Raw genomic sequence first — 21,175 nt, 5'->3', positions numbered from 1 at the left:
ATTTTTGGGTAACTCCAGTATCGAAAACTGAATATCGCTTAAACTGAAATAAGTTGGTTATCGACTATCCAAATCTACAAACCCGATAAACCTGGTAAATTTTTGTGAAATGGATATTTTTATACTAATCACCCTGTATCCCCTATGGGGAACGTGCCGTTATGAGCCAATTTATTCTGATCCCCTAAACCGGAAGTGAATGAGAAAATGAATTGAGTAACACTATATTAATTTCGTTTCACATATCATTCTGTAGTTCCGGAACCAGAAGTCGGATCCAAGCGTTTGAGAGTTTACGACTTTTTATATGAATCTGAGTTTGTAGAACACGGTTGTTATGTTCTTCCAGCATTTATTGCTGTAAGTAGTTTAAATAAATATAATTATGGAATTGCTTCCAACTCGAAAATGCTGCCATCATCTGGTTTACAAGTGTCATATTCAAACAATTATGCTGCCAAAAACGAACCGTGCTAAAATCGGTCCGAGGCCAAATTCCCTAAAAAAGTATGCTGTCTTTTTGGTACTTAGAAACAATTGTATATAAAATCGTGTTCCATGTTGCTCCCAAAAACAAAACTCTTACTACTGGAATAAGGCGAAACGTCGCTTACACAAAAATATCGATATCTCCGTTAAAAATTGATGGATTTTGACAATCTATGACTTGTTGGATAGTTATTACCGTGCGAAATCTAAGTTTAAAATAATATTTTGTTTTCAAGGTCAATTGTGACAGATATTGTCAAAAAACTGGAAATTTAGACATAAAACTTCACGGAACGACCGAAATCAGCATTTTCGCGAAAAATTTTGTTGATTTACTGATTTTAGTTAGTTATTTTTTGAGACAACTAAAAAAATCTTACTTTTGCTGATTTAGATTTTTTATTCTCATTCCCTTAATAATAATAAAATATTTGTTGAAATGACTATTTTTTTTAGTTGAATTCACAAAATAAACGTACTGTCATTTCTTAGCTAAGGCACACTTCATATACAGTCAACTAATTTTTTAGTTGAATTAAAGAAATATAATGTTGTTTTCAACCAATATGAATGGTTGAATTGGCTTCTGCAATCTGCAGCTATATGGCGCCCTGTCACCGAAACGGTAACACCTTAATGACTACTAGCCACTAGATGGCACACTACTGCCGAAAAAAAATCAGACGCGGTTGTCTTTTCTATATTGGCAGGTATAAATACGATGTTGTGTTGGAGAAAAAGACATAAACGAAACGTAAACATCTTTTTGAATTTTTTTTCTTCTAAATCACTGTTTCTTCATTCTTACTGAAAACTTTGAGCACTCGGAAAACAAAAACCGAATACAAATAGTACACCGGACGGCGCAGCTCGGAAGGTTTGAAGATACAAAAAAACTTCATCACAATTAGAGTGAAACATTCGAAATTCACTTCACTGTTCCGCGTAAAAACATTATTACGCACAATCGCTTCAAGTGCGCACAAATTCTGAATAAATACGATTTCCACTAACAGTTTACGACATTTTTACATATCGGTTTAGAAATTTAAATAAAGATATATCGAACACATGCGAAAAACATCAAAACAATGTTCAAGCAGTTTCAATAAGACTGTCCTTTTTAGCTTTTTAATGGATTGTTTTGCTTTGACACTTCTCATGAGTTTTTGGCTAATAAACTTGTTAATAATACCCATTTCAGTTTTGGTTTTTTTGTGCTGTCCTTCAGTAATGATGGTGATAGATAAATAGAAACAAATTTTCTGATTTTAATAACAAAATTAGTTGTCAATGAGAATTTCGTGTTGGATTGAAATATTGTTGGTTTGAGTCCAGGATATTCACCAACTAAACACATTCTCTAAAACTAAGAGTTTTTTCAGCAAAGTAAATTCTCAATTTTAGCTAATTTTATAGTTATTTTGGAAATTTTGTTGTTAAAATCAACTAATTCAAAAACAGTAATACGAATTAGGCGCAGAGCTAATTTCGGTCGTTCCGTGTTCGTATAACTCAAGAAGTAAACATCCGATCTCAAAACCATTCAATAGCGTTTAGGGTGACGGGAAGACCTTTCATTTGCAAATGGTTTGATCAAAATCGGTCCAGCCATCTCTGAGATCTCGACCTCTTTGTTTACAACACACATACGAACACATATGGACACACACGGACATTTGTTCAATCCGTCGAGCTGAATCGATTAGTATATAACACTCGGCCCTCCAAGTCTCGGAAAATTTTTCTAGAATTTGAGCGAATTCTATACCTATTTTTTATGTATATGGAAAAAGGTGAAAAAGGTAAAAATGTAAAAAAAATAATAATTTAGTCTCAAAACAGCACCAATCGGTAGCCATTATTAACATACAGCTAAATGATCCGAGCTCGGCTACCTGGTTCCAGATTTCGGATTCCGTTCACATCGGAAATAGTGGTCATATATCCCAAAAATGATCTCACTCACTTTTCTCAGTGATGGTTTGACCGATTTTCACAAACTTAGATTCAGATAGATGGTCTCGTGGGTCCATACCGAATTCCTGAATTTCATCCGGTTATGGTTCCACCTAAAATTACTGCATATTTTCGGATTCAACAAAAAGTTAGAGTACGATGTCAAAAGTTTATAAAATCTTCTGAATTTGAATAAAAACTAGAAGAGTTTGTACATCAAATTAGTTGATGGCCATTCGAACCGACTTCGAGTATACTGGTTTTAAATCAGATGAAGCTAAATATTTTAATTTATTACGAAAAATATAATATATTCGTATTTTTGTATTTTCAGGGGTACCTTTTGGGAAGTGACAAATCATGTTTGGTACATTGTTGTATATTGCTGTTGGAATTTGGAAATTTGAAATTCATAAGAATATTCATAGAAAACATTTTATGAGATTCATAATAACTGATCGAATATGTCAACTCATAAAGTTGCAGTGTGTTTTCACTGATAGTATTGTCTATGGGAACTATCATGTATTTCAGTATTAAAGAGTTTATAAGGTAATGCATTTAAGTATAGGTGATCAGTCGATCACAACAAGTATTACACTCAGTATTTACATCTCTTGCTTATGAACCGAACGAGCAGTAGCCAAAGATTTTTATCTGTAACAAATAATGCATAATTTTACTATATTCAAGAAAATCAATAATAAGAGCATTTTGGTTATAAAATGAATGACTAAATTGACCGTCCTAAACAACATGCACAAATGTTTTTCTCATATTTGTCAATTAAAAATACTTATGGTTAGTTGATTAGTTAGTGCCTTTTTTTACTAACGAACAAAACGTGTCGCAATCCTACTGAATTCAATTACTGAAAAATTCGTGTTACTGTGTCGGTTTTGCACGATACGCTTTGTGCATTGATTAGTTCATTTCATGTGGTTGTATTTTTGAGCACCTCATTTTGGACTGAATTTTATCTTAGTTATTGTTCATAGCAAACGTTTTAGAAAACTTTAACTTTGAGTTATTTCTGGATATCTCACACTACTAAAAATTTTATCATAATTAATTATTATTTGGGAAGAAATTATGCCTTAAAAAACAAGAGATATTCACGATTAAGTTCTACCCATTCTTGTACCGGGTAAATTTTGAAAAGGCATCCCATAGTAAAGTAAGTCGTATTCACGACAGTTACAATTCCAGAAATGCTTAGCAGATCATCAGACTCGACCTTCTCCGATTTGGATGAAAATTTGCACATGGCTTCAGTATGGCAAATCATAAGTTTTGAACCGATGGAGAGGTCAATCCGACCCACGACTGATTTTTAAAAAGGGCGTATGTATTTTTGCATTTCACAAAAACTGCCTTTTTCAAATCGTTGTAACTCGGAAACCGTTAATTGTACAAAAATGGCGTTCAGGAAGAAGTTGTAAGGAATCGATTGGGCACTCTAAAAAAATATACAATAAATAATTTTTTTGATTTTTTTTCTCAATAATTACAAAATAATCCGAAAAAGTTAAATTAAAAAAAAATCAGGGTTTTAATTTTTTTCGATAATTTTTATTTTAAAGCTGTTATTAAAACCTACAGATTGATGGCTATCCCATCCGTACCTTTTGAAAAATGAAGAAGTTACAGCTAAAACAGTTTACGGGTGCATGCAAATGATCAAGTTCTTCTCGTTGTAATTCGGAAACCGTTCATCGTACAAAAATGGCGTCCAGGAAGAAGTTGTAGGAAATCAAAAGGGCACACCAAAAAAAAATATACAATGAAAAAATAATTTGATTTTTTTCACAATAATTTCAAAATGAACCAAAAAATTAAATTAAAAAATATCATTTCAATTTTTTTTTCGACAGTCGGATTAGATTCAAGAATCATTTTCACTGGGCTGTCGTCCGACATCCTTATAACATGCCCAGCCCCATTTCTTCAAGGTTACAATTTCAGCGAAGCCGAAAAACTGTACGGAATTTCAGTCGATCGTTCCACTCGTGTCAATACTCACGATTTTTCCTAGGTGTGTAGTTATTCAGGAAATGCCGTTATAACATTACTTCATTGAGCTTATTTTTAACTAAAATTAGGGTATTCAAAAAAGTGTACTCCAACTTTTATGTTGCTTATTCGGTAACATTTCCACGATACATTTGATCTGTGACCCCTTTATCGCTTTCAAATTAGTATTACTCGATCAACACATCATATTTGAATTTTTTTACCCTTTTCGTTAGTTGTTAGAAAATGTCGGTAATTTAACTACTAACGAGACCAAATTTACACTAGAACTTGTTAAGAAAACTGTTTTTTGTTATGAGCTTGTTACCACTTGCTGGTCGGGTGCTTTTCGATTTTATGATCCCCTCGAGTTGATTCAAATGGTACATAACATCCAGTATTGCCGGGGCTTCCGTTAAAAACCGAATTTTCCTGAAATTCTATAACCTTTCTTTGGGCGAAGGAAAAATTGTTTACCCCTAGTAAGATAGATCAGTTAAACTTCGTATCACTATAAACTCGGTTCGGAATTGCACAAGATATTCCATCCAGACTATAAACTCTTTCTCTCTATTACATTAACATTCACTACACTACAGACTCAAGGTGACTTTTCTCCCTTTTATTTCTCTTCCAGTATGCAACCGAACATTATACGGAGAAGTCGGGCGCACTTACGAACTCCAGCTGCAGCCGCATCAATTGCAGCAGTTTCTAAAGCAACAGGAGCAGAGCAATGCAAAAAATGCATATCCTTTCTTGTGCCATTTTAACTTCACCGCCCACGGAGGAGCGTACGGTGATATTGTGCAGGTAAGGTCTTGATTGATGCTTGTTAATTAGCAGTGAAACAGAAGATCCATTAACGGATGAAGGTCACTTTTGCTTCCAACAACAAAGCATTTATTTGTTGCTATCCGGACTCAACCGTTGCTGGCAGGCCCTTGCTCAGGAGGTAGTGTGAGCGGTGTATGGGGGTTTTAACCCCCGCTCCCTAAATGGGCTTCAGCTTTACGTTCCATGAACAATAGAGTACTTATTATATAAAAGTGCAAATAACTTTTCTTTCAAATTTTTGCGCGTTCCTCACCGTTCGGAACTCCCTTTCTTCCTTAAATCGTCAACCAAAAACCCCTCCACCACCCCACCCTCCCTTGAATGATTCCTGTGCACGGGCCTGGGTGCTGGCCGTTCTCAATGTTCTCAATGTGCGTCTTCATTGCTTTCTGGTTCCATAATCAAAACACCATATACATTTCAACCAACGGATCAAAATCTATTTTAATGCCGGTCAATCAAATTCTGAACCTACTTAACCAACTACTGTCTGTTTGGTATAGATTTGAGCTAATGGAGCGAAACTTGAAGTGAAGCCAGCTTTTCGGCAGAAGTCATCAATACCAGCCGTCCGACAAAGGAGCAATGCATGTGTGGCTGTTACACTTTCCCATTAGCTCGATGAACCGCACGCACTCGATTCGTCCCACAAATCAATAACGAATGCAATCTTGGCACGGCCCACTAGGAGGTGGTTGAATGTGAAAAATGTGTTTTCCATGTCAGCCCGGGAGGACTTTCGGCGAAGGAAGTGCCGTGCCATCTCACAGCCTCGGGGTTTTCCGCGATTCCAATTCCCCCACTCTCCACGAGTAGGAGAAACAAACCGAGAGTGTGTTTCCATGTTTTGCTGGCTGACGGCATAATTGAGAGCTATCGGAGGGAAATTTTTCTTTATTTTTGCCAATCGAATCAGAAGAGATGCGGTCGATTTCGGAAGGTGGTTTCTATGTTTGTCTTCTGTTTTAGATTAATGGATTTTTTGGAAAGTTAAGATTAATTTCCCGGTATCGATGGTTGAGAGAAAGAAAGTATACTGAGCGTGGGGGAATTATTTGCCTGTTAGCATTTCATTTTTGAGCTGGCGCGAAATCAAATCACCTATACATTTTAGTAAGCATTACGACCGGTCTCCCACCCTTAGGCTGCAGACAGAGTGAGCGCGAGAAGCTGACCTAAGCTGGTGACTGACATTAGTTCGTTAAAAGTCTGTTGGCCTGTTAGAGCACAAACCAGAAATCTGTTTAACTCTTACTCTGACAGGGTTTCTTTGATTTGCAGTAAGTACATTTCCCGCTTTGATCAGCACCAAGTTTGGCTCAGCTTTTTTCGCCCACTCTGTTTTCGGACTTAGACTAGCCATACAAAAGACTAAACTATGGCTAATATACATTCGTCATCAGAAGGTAAATGAATCTAATACTTTTACATAGAAAACCAATTTACATACAAAAAAACAAAAATGTATTATAGGACCCATTTAGAAAATTGTTTGCTTTTAATTCAATTCCTTTTCAGGAATTTCCGCCAACACCAAGAAATACAAGCGAAATAGCACTGGGTGAAGCTCCATTTCCTTCATTTTCGATTCCTATGTTAATTTCCAAATTCCCCATCACTACGATTATGCTTCGTTTGACAAGCTGTCTCTGTTTCGATTAGAAAATTCGTAACAACCTTTCACCCGTAACGAGGGAATTGACCGGGCGGATCCGAACTAATTTCTATCAAGCAGAATGTCAAATTTTTGCAAAGCTTCCTCCACCACTCCTCTCTTAATTTGTGTAATGGGAAACACAAAACAAAATGCTAATGAAACACTTAAAATTATGCATCGCTGCTGCCTTGACATTTGGATGAGGTGAATCGGGCGAAGTCAGGGAAGCAGTGACGGTCGCTTTTGAGTCCAAGTTAAGAAAGCAAGCACAACGACCGTGAGCAAATATATTCCGGTCATAATTTTTGTCGAAATGAGCTCCGGTTCAAAATTTGTGGCCCCACCCATTCACCGGAACAGCACGGGGGCTTCGAGTTAGACAGGTACGCTTTGTTTCCTGTGGCTTACTGCAGGATTCATATTTGCCATTCTATGTCCCTCCTCATCATTCCTACGCAGGGTAAACAGAAATCGTTGTTTGAATGGAAGAAAGTTAAAAGTTAAATTTGCATTCCGTTTCAAAAGTTTGTTATTGAATCAACTGTGGCAGTGGGGTGAGGAAATGGAACGAGTCATATTATAAGTCAACAATTGATATTCGGTATGCTAATTCCAAATAGTACAGTGTGGCTATTATTGGATTACGATATTCAATTAGAACATAATTCGAACTGACACAGCATACTCGGCCACGGCTAGTTTTTTGCTGTGTGGTAAAGTCCAAAATTCTGCCCTACTGATGAAACATTATCCAGCATAGAAGTTTATAGTTAGAATTCGTGCATCACTGGAATATAAAGTGTGATGGATTTTCATGAAGGTTTTTCTCAAAATTTATATAAAACGGTTAGTTTGGATGTATTACCTTCATTTTAAATAGCCTAAACAACTTTTGATAATTGTTAAATATGTTTTTCAAGTTACATCTATCAACTTGCCATCATAATTGATTCTTTGAATCACAGCAGCTTTCAAAGCAATGGTAAACAAGAGACAAGATAGTCTATCACCTTGCCGTAGCTCTGTCTGAGACTCGAAGGTCTTCGATAGCGTCCCAGATACTCGGACGTTATTGGCACTAACCCCAGTAAATCCCGCTTGGTACGACACTAAGAATTCCTTGGCTACCATTGCTCTTTTGTCAAATGAAAGTATGTTTCATATGCATGTTTGATGAAATTAAAAGCTAAAATTAAGCGAAGTAAAGATCATTTGCATGGAGTGTTGATTCATTACGTTGTTTTGAAAAAAAGTGCTCCTGGATCCTATCTAATTCTTATTGAAACTTAAAAAGTACATGCTCTATAACTCACGACTTGTGAACGTTGGTCGAAACTATATGAAAGTGAGGTTTTCAGTGTGAAAGGTCACACAGTTCAACCCAAACAATTTGAAGACGCCGAAGCGAACACCAATGAGCGAAATTTTGGGATTTCTGCACCGGATCGTGATGAGAGCTGAGAAATGGATTTATTTTGCTAACCGCAAGCATGGCACAGTGGGGAAAAATGGACCAAAAAACGCGACGATTTTTTTGGAGGCATGATACAGCTGACCACAAAGCACTTTTTTGGTGTAAAATGGTCAGTAAAATCGATTCCATGTATTTAGAAGGACCACACGAAACGCTATCATGTTCATTTTACCCCAAGTTCCCTTTTGATACTGCATTGTATTCAAGATTAACTATATAACATGAAACCGAAGAACTTGCAGAAGAGCGAATAGAGAGTTTCCGATGTAAAAAAGTCTAACAAATCGATTGCATATAGTTTTATTGACAGCAGAAAACTCGTTGCACCGTTTTACCCCATTTCTTTTCTAGTTATAATATTCAGTTGAATTATGATCTACAATCCAAAAGCAGATCCAATGCGATCTATCAATATTGGTTCATAATACGTGCAAAACATCTGTGATCCAATAAAACACAATGGGAATGACAGTACTAGTCCGTTTAACCCGTTTTACCCCAATTTATATCAAGAGTCGTATTTCTGGTTAAACTTTCTCTCGCATACCGAAAGCAGGCTGATTGCGGTTGAAGAAAATCGATTGATATTACGAAGAAAGACCTGAAAATAGGATTACAAATGAATTCAATGACCGCACGAATCTTGCTATACCGTTTTACCCCAATTTATTTCAAAAGTCGTATTTCTGGTTAAACTTTCTTTCGCATACTGAAAGCAGGCTGATTGCGGTTGATGAAAATCAATTGATATTACGAAGAAAGACCTGAAAATAGGATTACAAATGAATTCAATGACCGCACGAATCTTGCTATACCGTTTTACCCCAATTTATTTCATAAGTCGTATTTCTGGTTAAACCTTCTTTCGCATACTGAAAGCAGGCTGATTGCGGTTGATGTAAATCGACTGGTATTACGATGAAAGCCCTAAAAATAGGATTACAAATTAATTCAATAACCGCACGAATCTTGCTATACCGTTTTACCTCAATTTTATTTAAGTGGGCCTTTTTTAATTGAGCCTTTTGATCTACAATTCGGAAGCAGATTCAATACAAATTATCAATATTGGTTTATATAACGTAAAAAATTTCAGCGATCCGAATACATTTTATGGTTTATAACTGTAATTGAAGGTTTTATAACAGTTAATCTTACTTCCATTTTTGCACTTTTAAAAACAACTGGAGAATTATTAATTTCTTCAATTTCATTGAAGAAATTTCGGTAAAACTGCAGTGTGATACTATCTGTTTCTTTGACCCACGACATACTGCGAACTCGACAAAATGTATCAGATTGAGGATTTGGGTTAATATATATATATATATATATATATATATATATATATATATATATATATATATATATATATATATATATATATATATATATATATATATATATATATATATATATATATATATATATATATATATATATATATATATATATATATATATATATATATATATATATATATATATATATATATATATATGTAAAGAAAAGACACTGTGTGTAACATTTTGTTATATTTAATTATAAAAAGGTATTGCCAATGTAGTGTTTGAACAAATCACTTAACTCAGATTATACACGCGGTTATAAAATAATAGTGTTACTCTCACGGTAGCTCTCGACACACTGTCGTTAGGGAATCAAAGTTTGGTTTATTCCTCTATGACTGTCTCGCTCACTCCTACAACTCGGGCATCCTGCAAAGGTTCTGGTCCCCAGATCCGGTACGGCTTCAGATGACTAGCTGCCATCGATGTCTTCTTCGGTCCTTCTCCGCTAATTTTCTCTACATCGTATCGGTCGTTAGGTTTAGAATCGGTTATTTTGTACGGTCCGAGGAACTCGGCTGCGTACTTCCTCCCTGGGCCATACTGGGTTCGCTTGATCACAACTACATCGCCGGTTTTATAGGTAGGTGCCTGTCGTGCTCGTAGATTGTAGTATCGCTGTTGATCAGACTGTGCCTTCTCAATAGCTCCTCTGGCTCTTGCTCTGATATCGCTCCGCTGCTCATCGAACTGTGACAAACGAATTTCCTCCAATAACTCACACAATCGTATATCTGACTCATGACGCATCTGTACGCCGAAAATAGCCTCGAATGGAGATACAGTCGTGCTTTGATGAACGCTCGCATTTATCCATCGCTGTATATTTCCGACATGTTTGTACCACTTCGTAGAATCACTCACACTAAGTTTCGTAAGCATCGCTATGATCACTTGGTTTACTCGTTCTACTTGACCGTTGCCTCTTGGTACACCGGTAGTGATTTCTACGTGTTCAATGTTCTGATCTCCACAGTAATCCCGAAAATCGTTAGATGTAAACGCAGCTCCTTTATCACTCACGATTCGTCGTGGATTTCCAAAAAACTCACTTTGATTTCTCAGCCTCTGGATTACTTCGTTAGCGTTGGTAGTTTTAGTTGGATATTTCCAGGTGTATTTTGTAAAAGCATCGACAACAACGAACAGATACTTGTACAATTTTTCAGTGGCATCCATTGGTCCTAAATGGTCCATGTGATACGTGTCAAAAGGCACGTCACCTTTCGGAATCGGGGCTAAAAATCCATCTATCTTTCCTCGTTTCCGACTCGCCAAAATGCACTTGACACAACATTCAACGTATTTTTTCGTTTTCTCTGTCAGGTTCGAAATATAATAGTCACGTTTAATCACCTCTTCGAGTTTTCGCGCACCAAAATGACCACTCTCATGCGCTTTACGAATTACTTCGCCTTGAAGCTCGAGGGGCACTACAATGACGTCACGACCATCAACCAATTTCATCAATAAATCATCACTCACAAAATAATCTTCGAAAGGCTGGGTCTTCAACAGCTCGATAATCACTCTCAATTTTTCATCTCTCTTTTGACCACTTTTGATCAATTCAATCATCGGATCACTAGTCGTCAGCATCACTGGTGCTCGACTCAGCGCATCCACATGTTTCATCCTGGTTCCTGCTCGATGTTCCACGGTATAGACATACTCCTCCAACAACAAAGCCCACCTTGTGACACGGTGTCCTAGCTGGTTCGTTTTCATCGTGTGTTGAAACGCCGCACAATCCGTCACAATTTTGAACGGAACTCCCAACAGGTAAACACGAAACCTCTGAACGGCTTTGACGACTGCTAATACTTCTAGATGGTATGCGCTATAATTTCTCTCCGCGTCCGTTGTTTGTTGACTCATATAGTATACCGGATGTAGTCTTCCATCATCACTCTTCTGTAGTAGCACTGCGCCGTACCCATCTATAGAGGCATCAGTATGCAACTCTGTCTCGGCAGCTGGATCGTATATTTTCAATACCGGATCGGACACAAGACACTGTTTCAGAGACTCAAAACTCTGTCGCTGAAGATCACCGAACTCATACCGTGCATCCTTCCTCAGTAAGGACGTTAACGGCCTTGCAATAATCGCATAGTTCGAAATAAACTTACGGAAGTAGCTCGTAAGCCCGAGAAAACGTTGTAACTCTTTCACATTAGAAGGCTCACGAAAATGCTTTACGGCACGAATTTTTGCGGGCGAAATACGATAACTGCCATTTCCAATGACGTACCCAAGATAGTCCACTTCATTTTTCAAGAACTGACATTTCGTCCAGTTAAATTCAATCCCATTCACTTCAGCTATTTTGAACACTTCTTTCAATGTTTCGATATTCTCGTCTTCGGTTTCGGACGGAATAATAGCATCATCCACATAAATCATCATTTGACCACTTTTAATTAAGTCGCGGAAAACATCTGCCACGAACCGACTGAAGCTCGCAGGACTATTGCACAATCCGAACGGAGTTTTCAAAAATTCATACTGTCCCGCATGGGTAACGAAACTTGTATACTTTTGACTCGACGCTTCCATTGGTACATGGAAAAAGGAATTCTTCAAATCAAGTGTTGTAAACACTTTCGCGGTTTTAAGTTTGTCAACTTGATCCTCAATGTTTCTCATTGGAAAACAATCTTTTACCATTTTTTGGTTTAACTTTCGGTAATCGACACACACCCTCATTGAACCGTTCTTCTTGGGAGCAAGTGCTACGGGGCTTGCATAATCACTGACACTTTCTCTAATGACACCGGCTTTGAGCCATTCATCAACGGTATTTTCGATGATCATTTTTTCTTTCGGCGCGAACCGTCGCGGTGTGACACGCACTGGAACATCATCTTGAAGAATGATTTTTGTTTCCACTCGACTCTTGACATCACTTTTTTGCACATATTTTCCAATCATTTCTCTAACAGTGTCAGCGTATCGCGGTGATACATCAATAACACTTTCATTTTCATCCTTCAAAATCAGCATCACTTCGTCTTCATCACACTCGCACACACTTTCCTTCTTCTTCTTAATTTTCACTCCTTCTTTGTTGATTTCTGCATCCAACTGATGTAAGGCATCCATACCCAGAATAGCGTCATAGGACATACTGCTTTCTGGCACCACGTAAAAGGGCATCTCCGAATAATCCTCCAAATTAACACATACACCGATAATAATTTTGCCGCACGCTCGCGTTTTTGCTGCACCAAAACCACTAAAAACCATCGGACACTTGGTGAGCGTTGGCTCCCCGATTCGCTTGTATGCATTCTCACAGATTAAATTGTATCGACTTCCCGTGTCAAACAGTGTACGCAGCTCAACATTAGCTACGGTGATCGCGAGAACGGGCATTTTCTCTTCGCTGAGAATGTTCACTTCGGGCACATTTTCCTTCTTTTGCTTACACTCTTTCGCACGATGTCCAAAATCAGCACAGGCAAAACACTTCGGTCCACGAGACTTCATATCGCAGTCGTTTGCATAGTGCCCACGATTTCCGCAATTATAACATCGTACTTCTTCGGTTGTGGACTCGGTCGCATCATTCTTGTCGGGAATTTTTGAAGTCTTTTTAACTTTGTCTCTCTCGAGTTTTAGGTTAGGTTTCACACTACCACGACTGCACTCTCGCGTTTGTGCTTTCATTTTCTCGTAATGTTTGATGCGAACCTTAAGCTCATTTATTTTATTCACTCCAAACAAACACACTTTATTCACCGGATCGTCGATTATACCCCGAACGATATACTCGCACACTGCTTCCTCGTCTATACCACCACGCTTCGCAATGTTTTGCATGTGGTAGACATATTGCAGAAACGTTTCGTCACTCTTCTTTTTGCGACTACGCAGTAACTCATGAATTTCCACACTCGTTGCTTTATCTTCAAATTCTTCCTCTAGGGCCGCTCTCAATGTATTCCAGTTATTGAGCCCAAATGAGCTATGCACGAACAGCTTAGCCGTGCCCTTCAGTAATCGTCGACCGTAAACAAACTTTTGTACATCACTCCAACCAAAATTATCGCATGTGTCTTCGAAATCATCCAGCCACTCGCGCACATTACGATCGGAACGTTCACCAGAAAACTTTTCCAGGGAATCGCCAATGTCATGGAAAGTAAACTGCGGCGACCGCACATTATCTTCTCCGTCTGTTGACATGTTGTCTATTTGCTTCAATTTTTTCGGTGTGAATGTTTTAGGATCTTCAGAATTTGTCACATTAACTGCAGCGCCGTCGTTGACTGTATCACTGTGTAGTATTCGTTGTACGAGAGTTACTTTTTTGCCACTGGTTAAAAGATCTCCTTCAGCACATATTTGTTGTAGTTGTTTCAGAGTAAGTTGCGAAAGCTGCTCTTCGCTTTCGGGCATTATTTACGCTGTATCGCTTTACATCTCACTAACACTGATCTGAACTCGCAGGGAAATTTGACTCTCTAACATCTTCATCCGTTGTGAGTTGAATCATCACTCTCGCAAAACAAAATGAGGAAATTTCTCCCTGATCTCACAACACTAGGCAATTTTTCGTTCGCTGGCCACGCAAGATGGCGTCTCGATTTATCGATCAAAATTCTCGAACTAAAATCGCTTCAAACAGGCAATCAAACACCTGGAGGCAATCCCGGTTGAGCCCCCATGTAAAGAAAAGACACTGTGTGTAACATTTTCTTATATTTAATTATAAAAAGGTATTGCCAATGTAGTGTTTGAACAAATCACTTAACTCAGATTATACACGCGGTTATAAAATAATAGTGTTACTCTCACGGTAGCTCTCGACACACTGTCGTTAGGGAATCAAGGTTTGGTTTATTCCTCTATGACTGTCTCGCTCACTCCTACATATATATATATATATATATATATATATATATATATATATATATATATATATATATATATATATATATATATATATATATATATATATATATATATATATATATATATATATATATATATATATATATATATATATATATATATCTTGATCATTGTTGGTAACTTTCAAGCACATGTAGTGTTCGGTCAACAATGAGTCGTCTTTCCCGAGAAACTTTGCAGTATTATAATGGCTAAAGCCTGTTGCCGAGTCCGGACCAGCTGCTACGTACATGATGCAATCCACTGAACCACTCGACGGTAGCTTATTTCTAATTTCAGGTAAATCCATGAGGCGACTGATATCATTTTTTACTAATTCACGGACTGTTACTATACAACGGAGATAGCCCATCTCATAATTTGGTGATTTAAACTGAGGAATTATAGTATTGCGGTATGTTATCATATCTTTATAAGGGACAAATATTATCTGCCCTATTTCTTTTCGCATAAACGAAGTTATGGCGTTATATTTATATTTAGACTAACCTTGAATAAGAATCAGAACTAATTGATTTAAATGGAATAGTTGTTTTGATATAAGGTTTTTTTTACCAAGTCTTGTTTTCATCATCTCGAGAAAATTCAGCTGATGGCTCATATTTGAACTTTGAACTTGATACAGCACCAACCGTAGCTTTAGACCAATCTTCTCCACCCAATCTTAGCATTCTTAGAAGCCGTTTCGTCCAAGGACGAGCAGCCTTGAGTGCAGTTGTTTGAGCTGCTCTCAGTAGCTCATGTAGGCAGTGCATCCTGGCTAATGATTGTCCACGTTTCTCCTTCGTCTGCTCACTAAGTGTTTCATAGTTGGTAGGTTTAGATATAGATTTAGAAAAAGATTTTTGGTTTCTTAAGCAGTCCACTGGAGTCAACAGCTATATGCAAAAAAATAATTAGAAATATCAAAACGAATTTTCGAGTAGAGATATATTAAACAATTTTGCATAGCTTTGTAAATTGCTATAATATTAATTCGCATTCAATTTTTCAATTTATATGCAAGAACAATTTATAAAACGGGGATTCAGAGTCAAATATAAATTAGTTAGGGTAACGATACCCTCTTTAATCTCAGCTCCAGTTGTCATCTCATATATGAAAATTGACCCTGTTGCATAAATGGACTTTAAGAGTAAGATGAAAATATAAGCACTTCGAGTTTTCGCATTGCTATTAACAGCAGCATTACATAATTTTCTATCTATTTTTCAATGATATTGATTCTTAGAGCAGAAGCAAATATATTGTTTCGATTTTATCACAATTCGTTGATTGAAAATAGAATATTCAGCAAAATACAATGACGACTCTACAATATGTCCATATTCATACGTTTTTATATTACCTTGAATTCCTTATCGAGCCACTCAAACTCTCTCTCGAAAAATCGTTTCACGCTTCCGTGTTTTCTCCAACGAGAATTGAATGAAACTATCCACCATTTCACATTTCCTTCAACGAACTCTTTGGACATTTTTGAGTTTTGACTGAATAACTCAAAAACATTTTGTTTTTCCCGTTTCTTTAAAAAAATTTCAGAGATTTCTCGATTTAACAACATTGCAAATCAATTCACCTTCAACGCGTTTGACAATTAATAAAAAAAATGGGTTCAATAAAAATAAGAACCATAGAAACCATATCCTGCTACCGATCAAATAGACAGCATAGCAGTTTAGTTGTATTCTTAGTCACATTCGAATTATTTTTCAAATGTGGAGCAAAATCTTAAGACTCAGTTAAAGGATAAATTGGGGTAAAACGGTATAACAAGATTCGTGCGGTTATTGAATTAATTTGTAATATTATTTTTAGGGCTTTCTTCGTAATATCAGTCGATTTACATCAACCGCAATCAGCCTGCTTTCAGTATGCGAAAGAAAGTTTAACCAGAAATACGACTTATGAAATAAATTGGGGTAAAACGGGTTAAACAGGCTAGTACTGTCTTTCCTTTGTGTTGAATTGGATAACAGATGTTTTGCACGTAATATGAACCAATATTGGTAGGTCATATTGGATCTGCTTCGGGATTTTGAATCTGAATTCGACATAAAATTATATTAGTGGGAAAATTGGGGTAAAACGATGTAGCACGTAGCATGCGATCATGAACACTATCTGTGAATTATTATTTGAGGTTATATGCGAAACATAGAACTGTCTTGTTGAACCAAAAATGGTCCAAACACCTATCAGTAGAACATTTTTTTCTGTAAATTCATGGAAGAAGATGACTGGGGGTAAAACAGAATACAGTTGTTTGCGGTCAATCTTATTAAAAACAATCCATTTATCTAACTTATGAGCATGTCAGTAATACCTTCCGGTTGGTTGAATTGAATTTTTTCCTGAGTTTCACAGTTAGTTTTCAAAGCAAAGTCAGAAAAAAGAGGAATTGGAGCAAAACGGGCATGATAGTGAATTTTGCGGATCTTCTAACTATCATAAATCGATTCTACAGAAAAATTTGCATAAGCAATACTCATTTTGAAAATATTTGCTTATGTTTTTATGAAATTATTAAGCAAAGTCGCGTTTTTGATCGTTTTTTCCCCACTGTGCATGGGTTGACCCTAGCCAACCATGTAATCTAATCGCTTAGGAAAGAATACAATGCAGTGCATTTTAAGGAATCTAAAAGTGTCTTGTTATGTGACTTTCTCAAGTCAGCGGAAGTTGTAATTATCAATTGCTTCCGACAGAAAATGATGAAATTTAATCAAGCATTGTTCGAAGAACAACCAGAATACTCCGTGAGATATGAGATATTCATTTTGCTGCAAAAAATGATCCTGCACACACATCGAAAGCAGTTAAAAACCTTTTTTTCTGCAATTAGATGAGAACTTTTACCCGATCCGCTACACATCCCAGATTTGGCCCCTATCGACTATTATTTGTTTTCATCTATCTCACACGCTTGCTAAGCAGCACTTAGCTAGCTATGAAGATGTGTAAAAATGGCTTTACAACTAGATAAATTCAAAAGATTAAAAGATGAACGACATGGTATTCGTAGGCAACTACTTTGAATGAACTATCTCTAACATATAACTTATTATCAACATGTATTTCCATTCACAAATTGCCACATTATAAACTGACACACTTGGTACTAGTTTCCAAGTTGACATGCAAAAAAAGTTGAAAAAGTGCATGCAAAAATACATTCGCCCTTTTTAAACATAAGTCTTGGACATAGTCGAAAGATGACCCGTGTTTTCGAAGAAGGAATTCATTTTAAAAATCTCTCATTCGTTTTTTTACTCTCTGATTCGTAAATCGCATTCAAAACAAACACATAGAGGCGAAGCATTTTCGTTTTTCGCATCAATGAAAGAGTGTACCAATGCCAAAGTCTTTCATTTCGTTACGACAAAACAATCTTCTATTAGGAAATCTGTACAAATTTTAATGTAAAAGAAATCTATTCAATTTTGTTGTGAAGAGTGTATAAAAGTGATGTAGAAAAAATTTTGAATTTGAGTTTTCTGTCATCATCGATTCTCGGTTGAATACTGATACTGCATTTTTTTCGCTCTAAACCGAAAACTAATGAGTAGTGTGAAAAGTAGAACACAATTTCTTAACCAACTTCATTTATCAATTTTTAAGACTTTAACTTTGTCATTCGAGTTCTGGTCGGCTTTTTTGCATAAATATCTGTTTATTAATCTTATTTTTGTGTATTACATCAACGTTTTACAGTAGTACAAGTGTTTTGACCATTTGGCCTTTCATCTTTGTTGTTCATACGATTCGTTATTAATAATAGGTGTTTTAGTTACTCTTGTTTTACATACTAATGTTTAACCATAATATTTATATTATTTATTAATAAAATATCTACCTAATTATAATCATTTCTAACCTAATACGTACAAATTTTGTCCTGGTCGGCTGTGTGAAAGGCCCATTTTGTAGCTATTCTATGGAATGGTTCGTTTAACTGCATCAACTCCTTCGATTGAAGTTGAGAAACAACTCATCTGTCACTGATTATCTAAAAATCACTCATTCCTGGCCAGGACTGTGCGACCCACGAACCGGCAGTGTAAAACAAACTCTAGAAACGGTCGCGCGTTCCGAACGCGTCCATTATTCTTATCGTGAATAATTAAAAACTTCCAACAAATCCTTTAAGTCCTCTTTGTCCTGCCGCCGTAGTTGGTAACTGACCGACCGAAATATACATGTGGGTGTGAGTGGAATGACAAGCAAATGTAAATGGATTCTTTAACAGCTTCTGCAGAAGCATCGTAAAAGCCGGTACCGTACGGGATCTAGTTACTGATTTTCCACTATTCCGAAGCCGGACACAAACAGTTCCAACTTGAAGAAAACTTTTAAATGATGGAGGTCGGAAACGAACGGTAATCGTGCTCAGTTCAGAACTTTAGATTGGAAGAGTTTTTATTTGAAAGCCTTTTAAATATAGTAATCCGTTCTACAGTGTGATGTTTCTCGGCATGCGGCAAGTGTGAAAAATGTATCAGTGATGGTGGTGGCGGAAACTGTTGTTGCTGGTCCCATTCGATGGTTTGCATTTCTGTGAAGCATCTCATCGAAACTCGAACATTCGAAAACGTTTAATCATACCAAATACAATGGTATGCAATTCGATCCCAAGAAAAAAGTATCGCTGCAAAATGAAGATCGAAAACAGCGAATCAGAATAGCAGGTGTACATTGGCAAAGGTAGTTTGGACATATGTATCTCCAATTTTTTTCGATCAATGTTTGATATGTACAACACATGCTTTTTGTTTTGTTTAATTGGTATCGGTTACCTTTTAGATTTTGAGCACATATCAATCATATTTGAAATGTTTTAATTGCGCGGTGATAGACTCATGTTAATCATGCACTCAATACTTTATTATCAGCCTAATATTTGAACACAATCGGTTTGAAAGGGTGTAGCCGGGTTTTCATATATAAACTGCCCACAAACAGAAAAAAAAATTGATATACGCTAATTGAAATGGTTTATATTGGAGATGATTTTCCCAAAAATTTTAACCCTTTAACTGCCATATTGGTGAAGTTAGGGTGGTTCTTCTGATTTTAATTTTATTTAAATTTTTCAAAAACTCCTTTATCAAAAAAATTTTAAAAACATGAATTATCGGAAACCTTTCTGATTTTTTTTCAGAATTTTTCAAAATGTATTTCATGTAAAAAAAATGTTCCAAATTTTCGAATTATTTTTAATCGCACTTACAATTTTGGTACCACTCTAGATTTTACATCAAAAATAAATCATTTATGAGTACATTACGCTGTAATTTTTTCAGATTTTTAAAAAATGTGGACGTTCTCAGACTTTAAACAAATAAATCATTCGGAAAACCATGCGTCTCCATCAAATTGTCATCATCCGATGGAGACGCATGATATTTAGTTCTAAATTCATGTATCACATGCCATTAGAACTAAATACCATGCGTTTCCATCTACAACTTGAGTTCAAGGCTTAAGTATTGACGTAATTAATAATGATAAAAGAATTTTATTCCTTATGTTATTTACACACGCCCGCTCTCCTGGCTCGATTTACCAAGCAATGGTGTAGAGAATTCATTAGTGAACATGTGTGCCAGTGGACGGTTGTAATTCGTTTCTAGCTTCAACATCTTGCGGGATAGTCTGGAGGTTTCGAGGTTAGCTATTGGCAGTCCTAAGAAATACTAGATAGAAATCAAGTCGAAGCGCCTGCAGCAATTCCCGAAGACCCAAAAAGAATATATTAATTCGCATCGTCGATTTTCTATGCGAACAACAAGTTCGTTTATACATAATATTTTCATATTTTTTAAATATTTCATGAAGATGACCTCTTTATTAAACAGTTTCAGAAAATCGTATTGTTTTATTACTTTAATCGAAAAAGTTTCTCATTCATTGAATTCTCTGAACTATGTATAAAATTGAATTTCAAACGCTTTCGCAAATATAGTTCATAGAATTTGCTTGCACCTAGTGATCTTTTTCTGGTGTTTCGTGGAGTACTTTTCTTGCGTATCAGCTAAAGCCCGACGCACATTTCATGTCTTGGACCAATTTTTGTATCTTTATTAGATTTTACAGTATAGGCTGTTGAAAAAGATTCTTTTTTGTAAACGCAAAATTTCAAAAAATCATATCTCGAAAATTCCACGTGGAATACTGAAAAAAACGTGCTTAATACACCTAGCAGTGAGATGACCTTTTTTATCAATCCGCAAGATGTTTTACAGGATCTTAAAACTTTTCACTTGAATGTTAGATCGGTTCAGTCATCTGCGAGAAAAATGGGTCCACAATTTTAATTTCGTTTCACATATCATCCTGTAGTTCCGGAACCAGAAATCGGATCCAAACACAATTCAGGAACATTGTTCAGGAGCATACGACTTTTCGTATGAATCTGAGTTTGTAGAAAACGGTTGAGTCATCTCCGAAAAAAATTGAGTGAAATTATTTGTCACA

General features: G+C 36.4%; 1 protein-coding gene across 12 annotated transcripts in view; it reads left to right on the top strand.

Moving 5' to 3' along the window:
• Positions 1 to 21,175, top strand: part of LOC131435488 (uncharacterized) — a 682,557-nt gene that overhangs the window by 617,639 nt on the left and 43,743 nt on the right. For all 12 annotated transcript variants that reach the window (XM_058603427.1, XM_058603419.1, XM_058603426.1 and 9 more), the window contains one exon: positions 5,099 to 5,274. In XM_058603427.1, the coding sequence (XP_058459410.1) occupies positions 5,099 to 5,274 (176 nt within the window). The remainder of the gene's footprint in view (positions 1 to 5,098; positions 5,275 to 21,175) is intronic.

Source organism: Malaya genurostris, chromosome 3 (assembly GCF_030247185.1).
Source record: "Malaya genurostris strain Urasoe2022 chromosome 3, Malgen_1.1, whole genome shotgun sequence".
Taxonomy (NCBI): Eukaryota; Metazoa; Arthropoda; class Insecta; order Diptera; family Culicidae; genus Malaya; species Malaya genurostris.
This window is presented reverse-complemented; position numbering and strand designations above follow the sequence as displayed.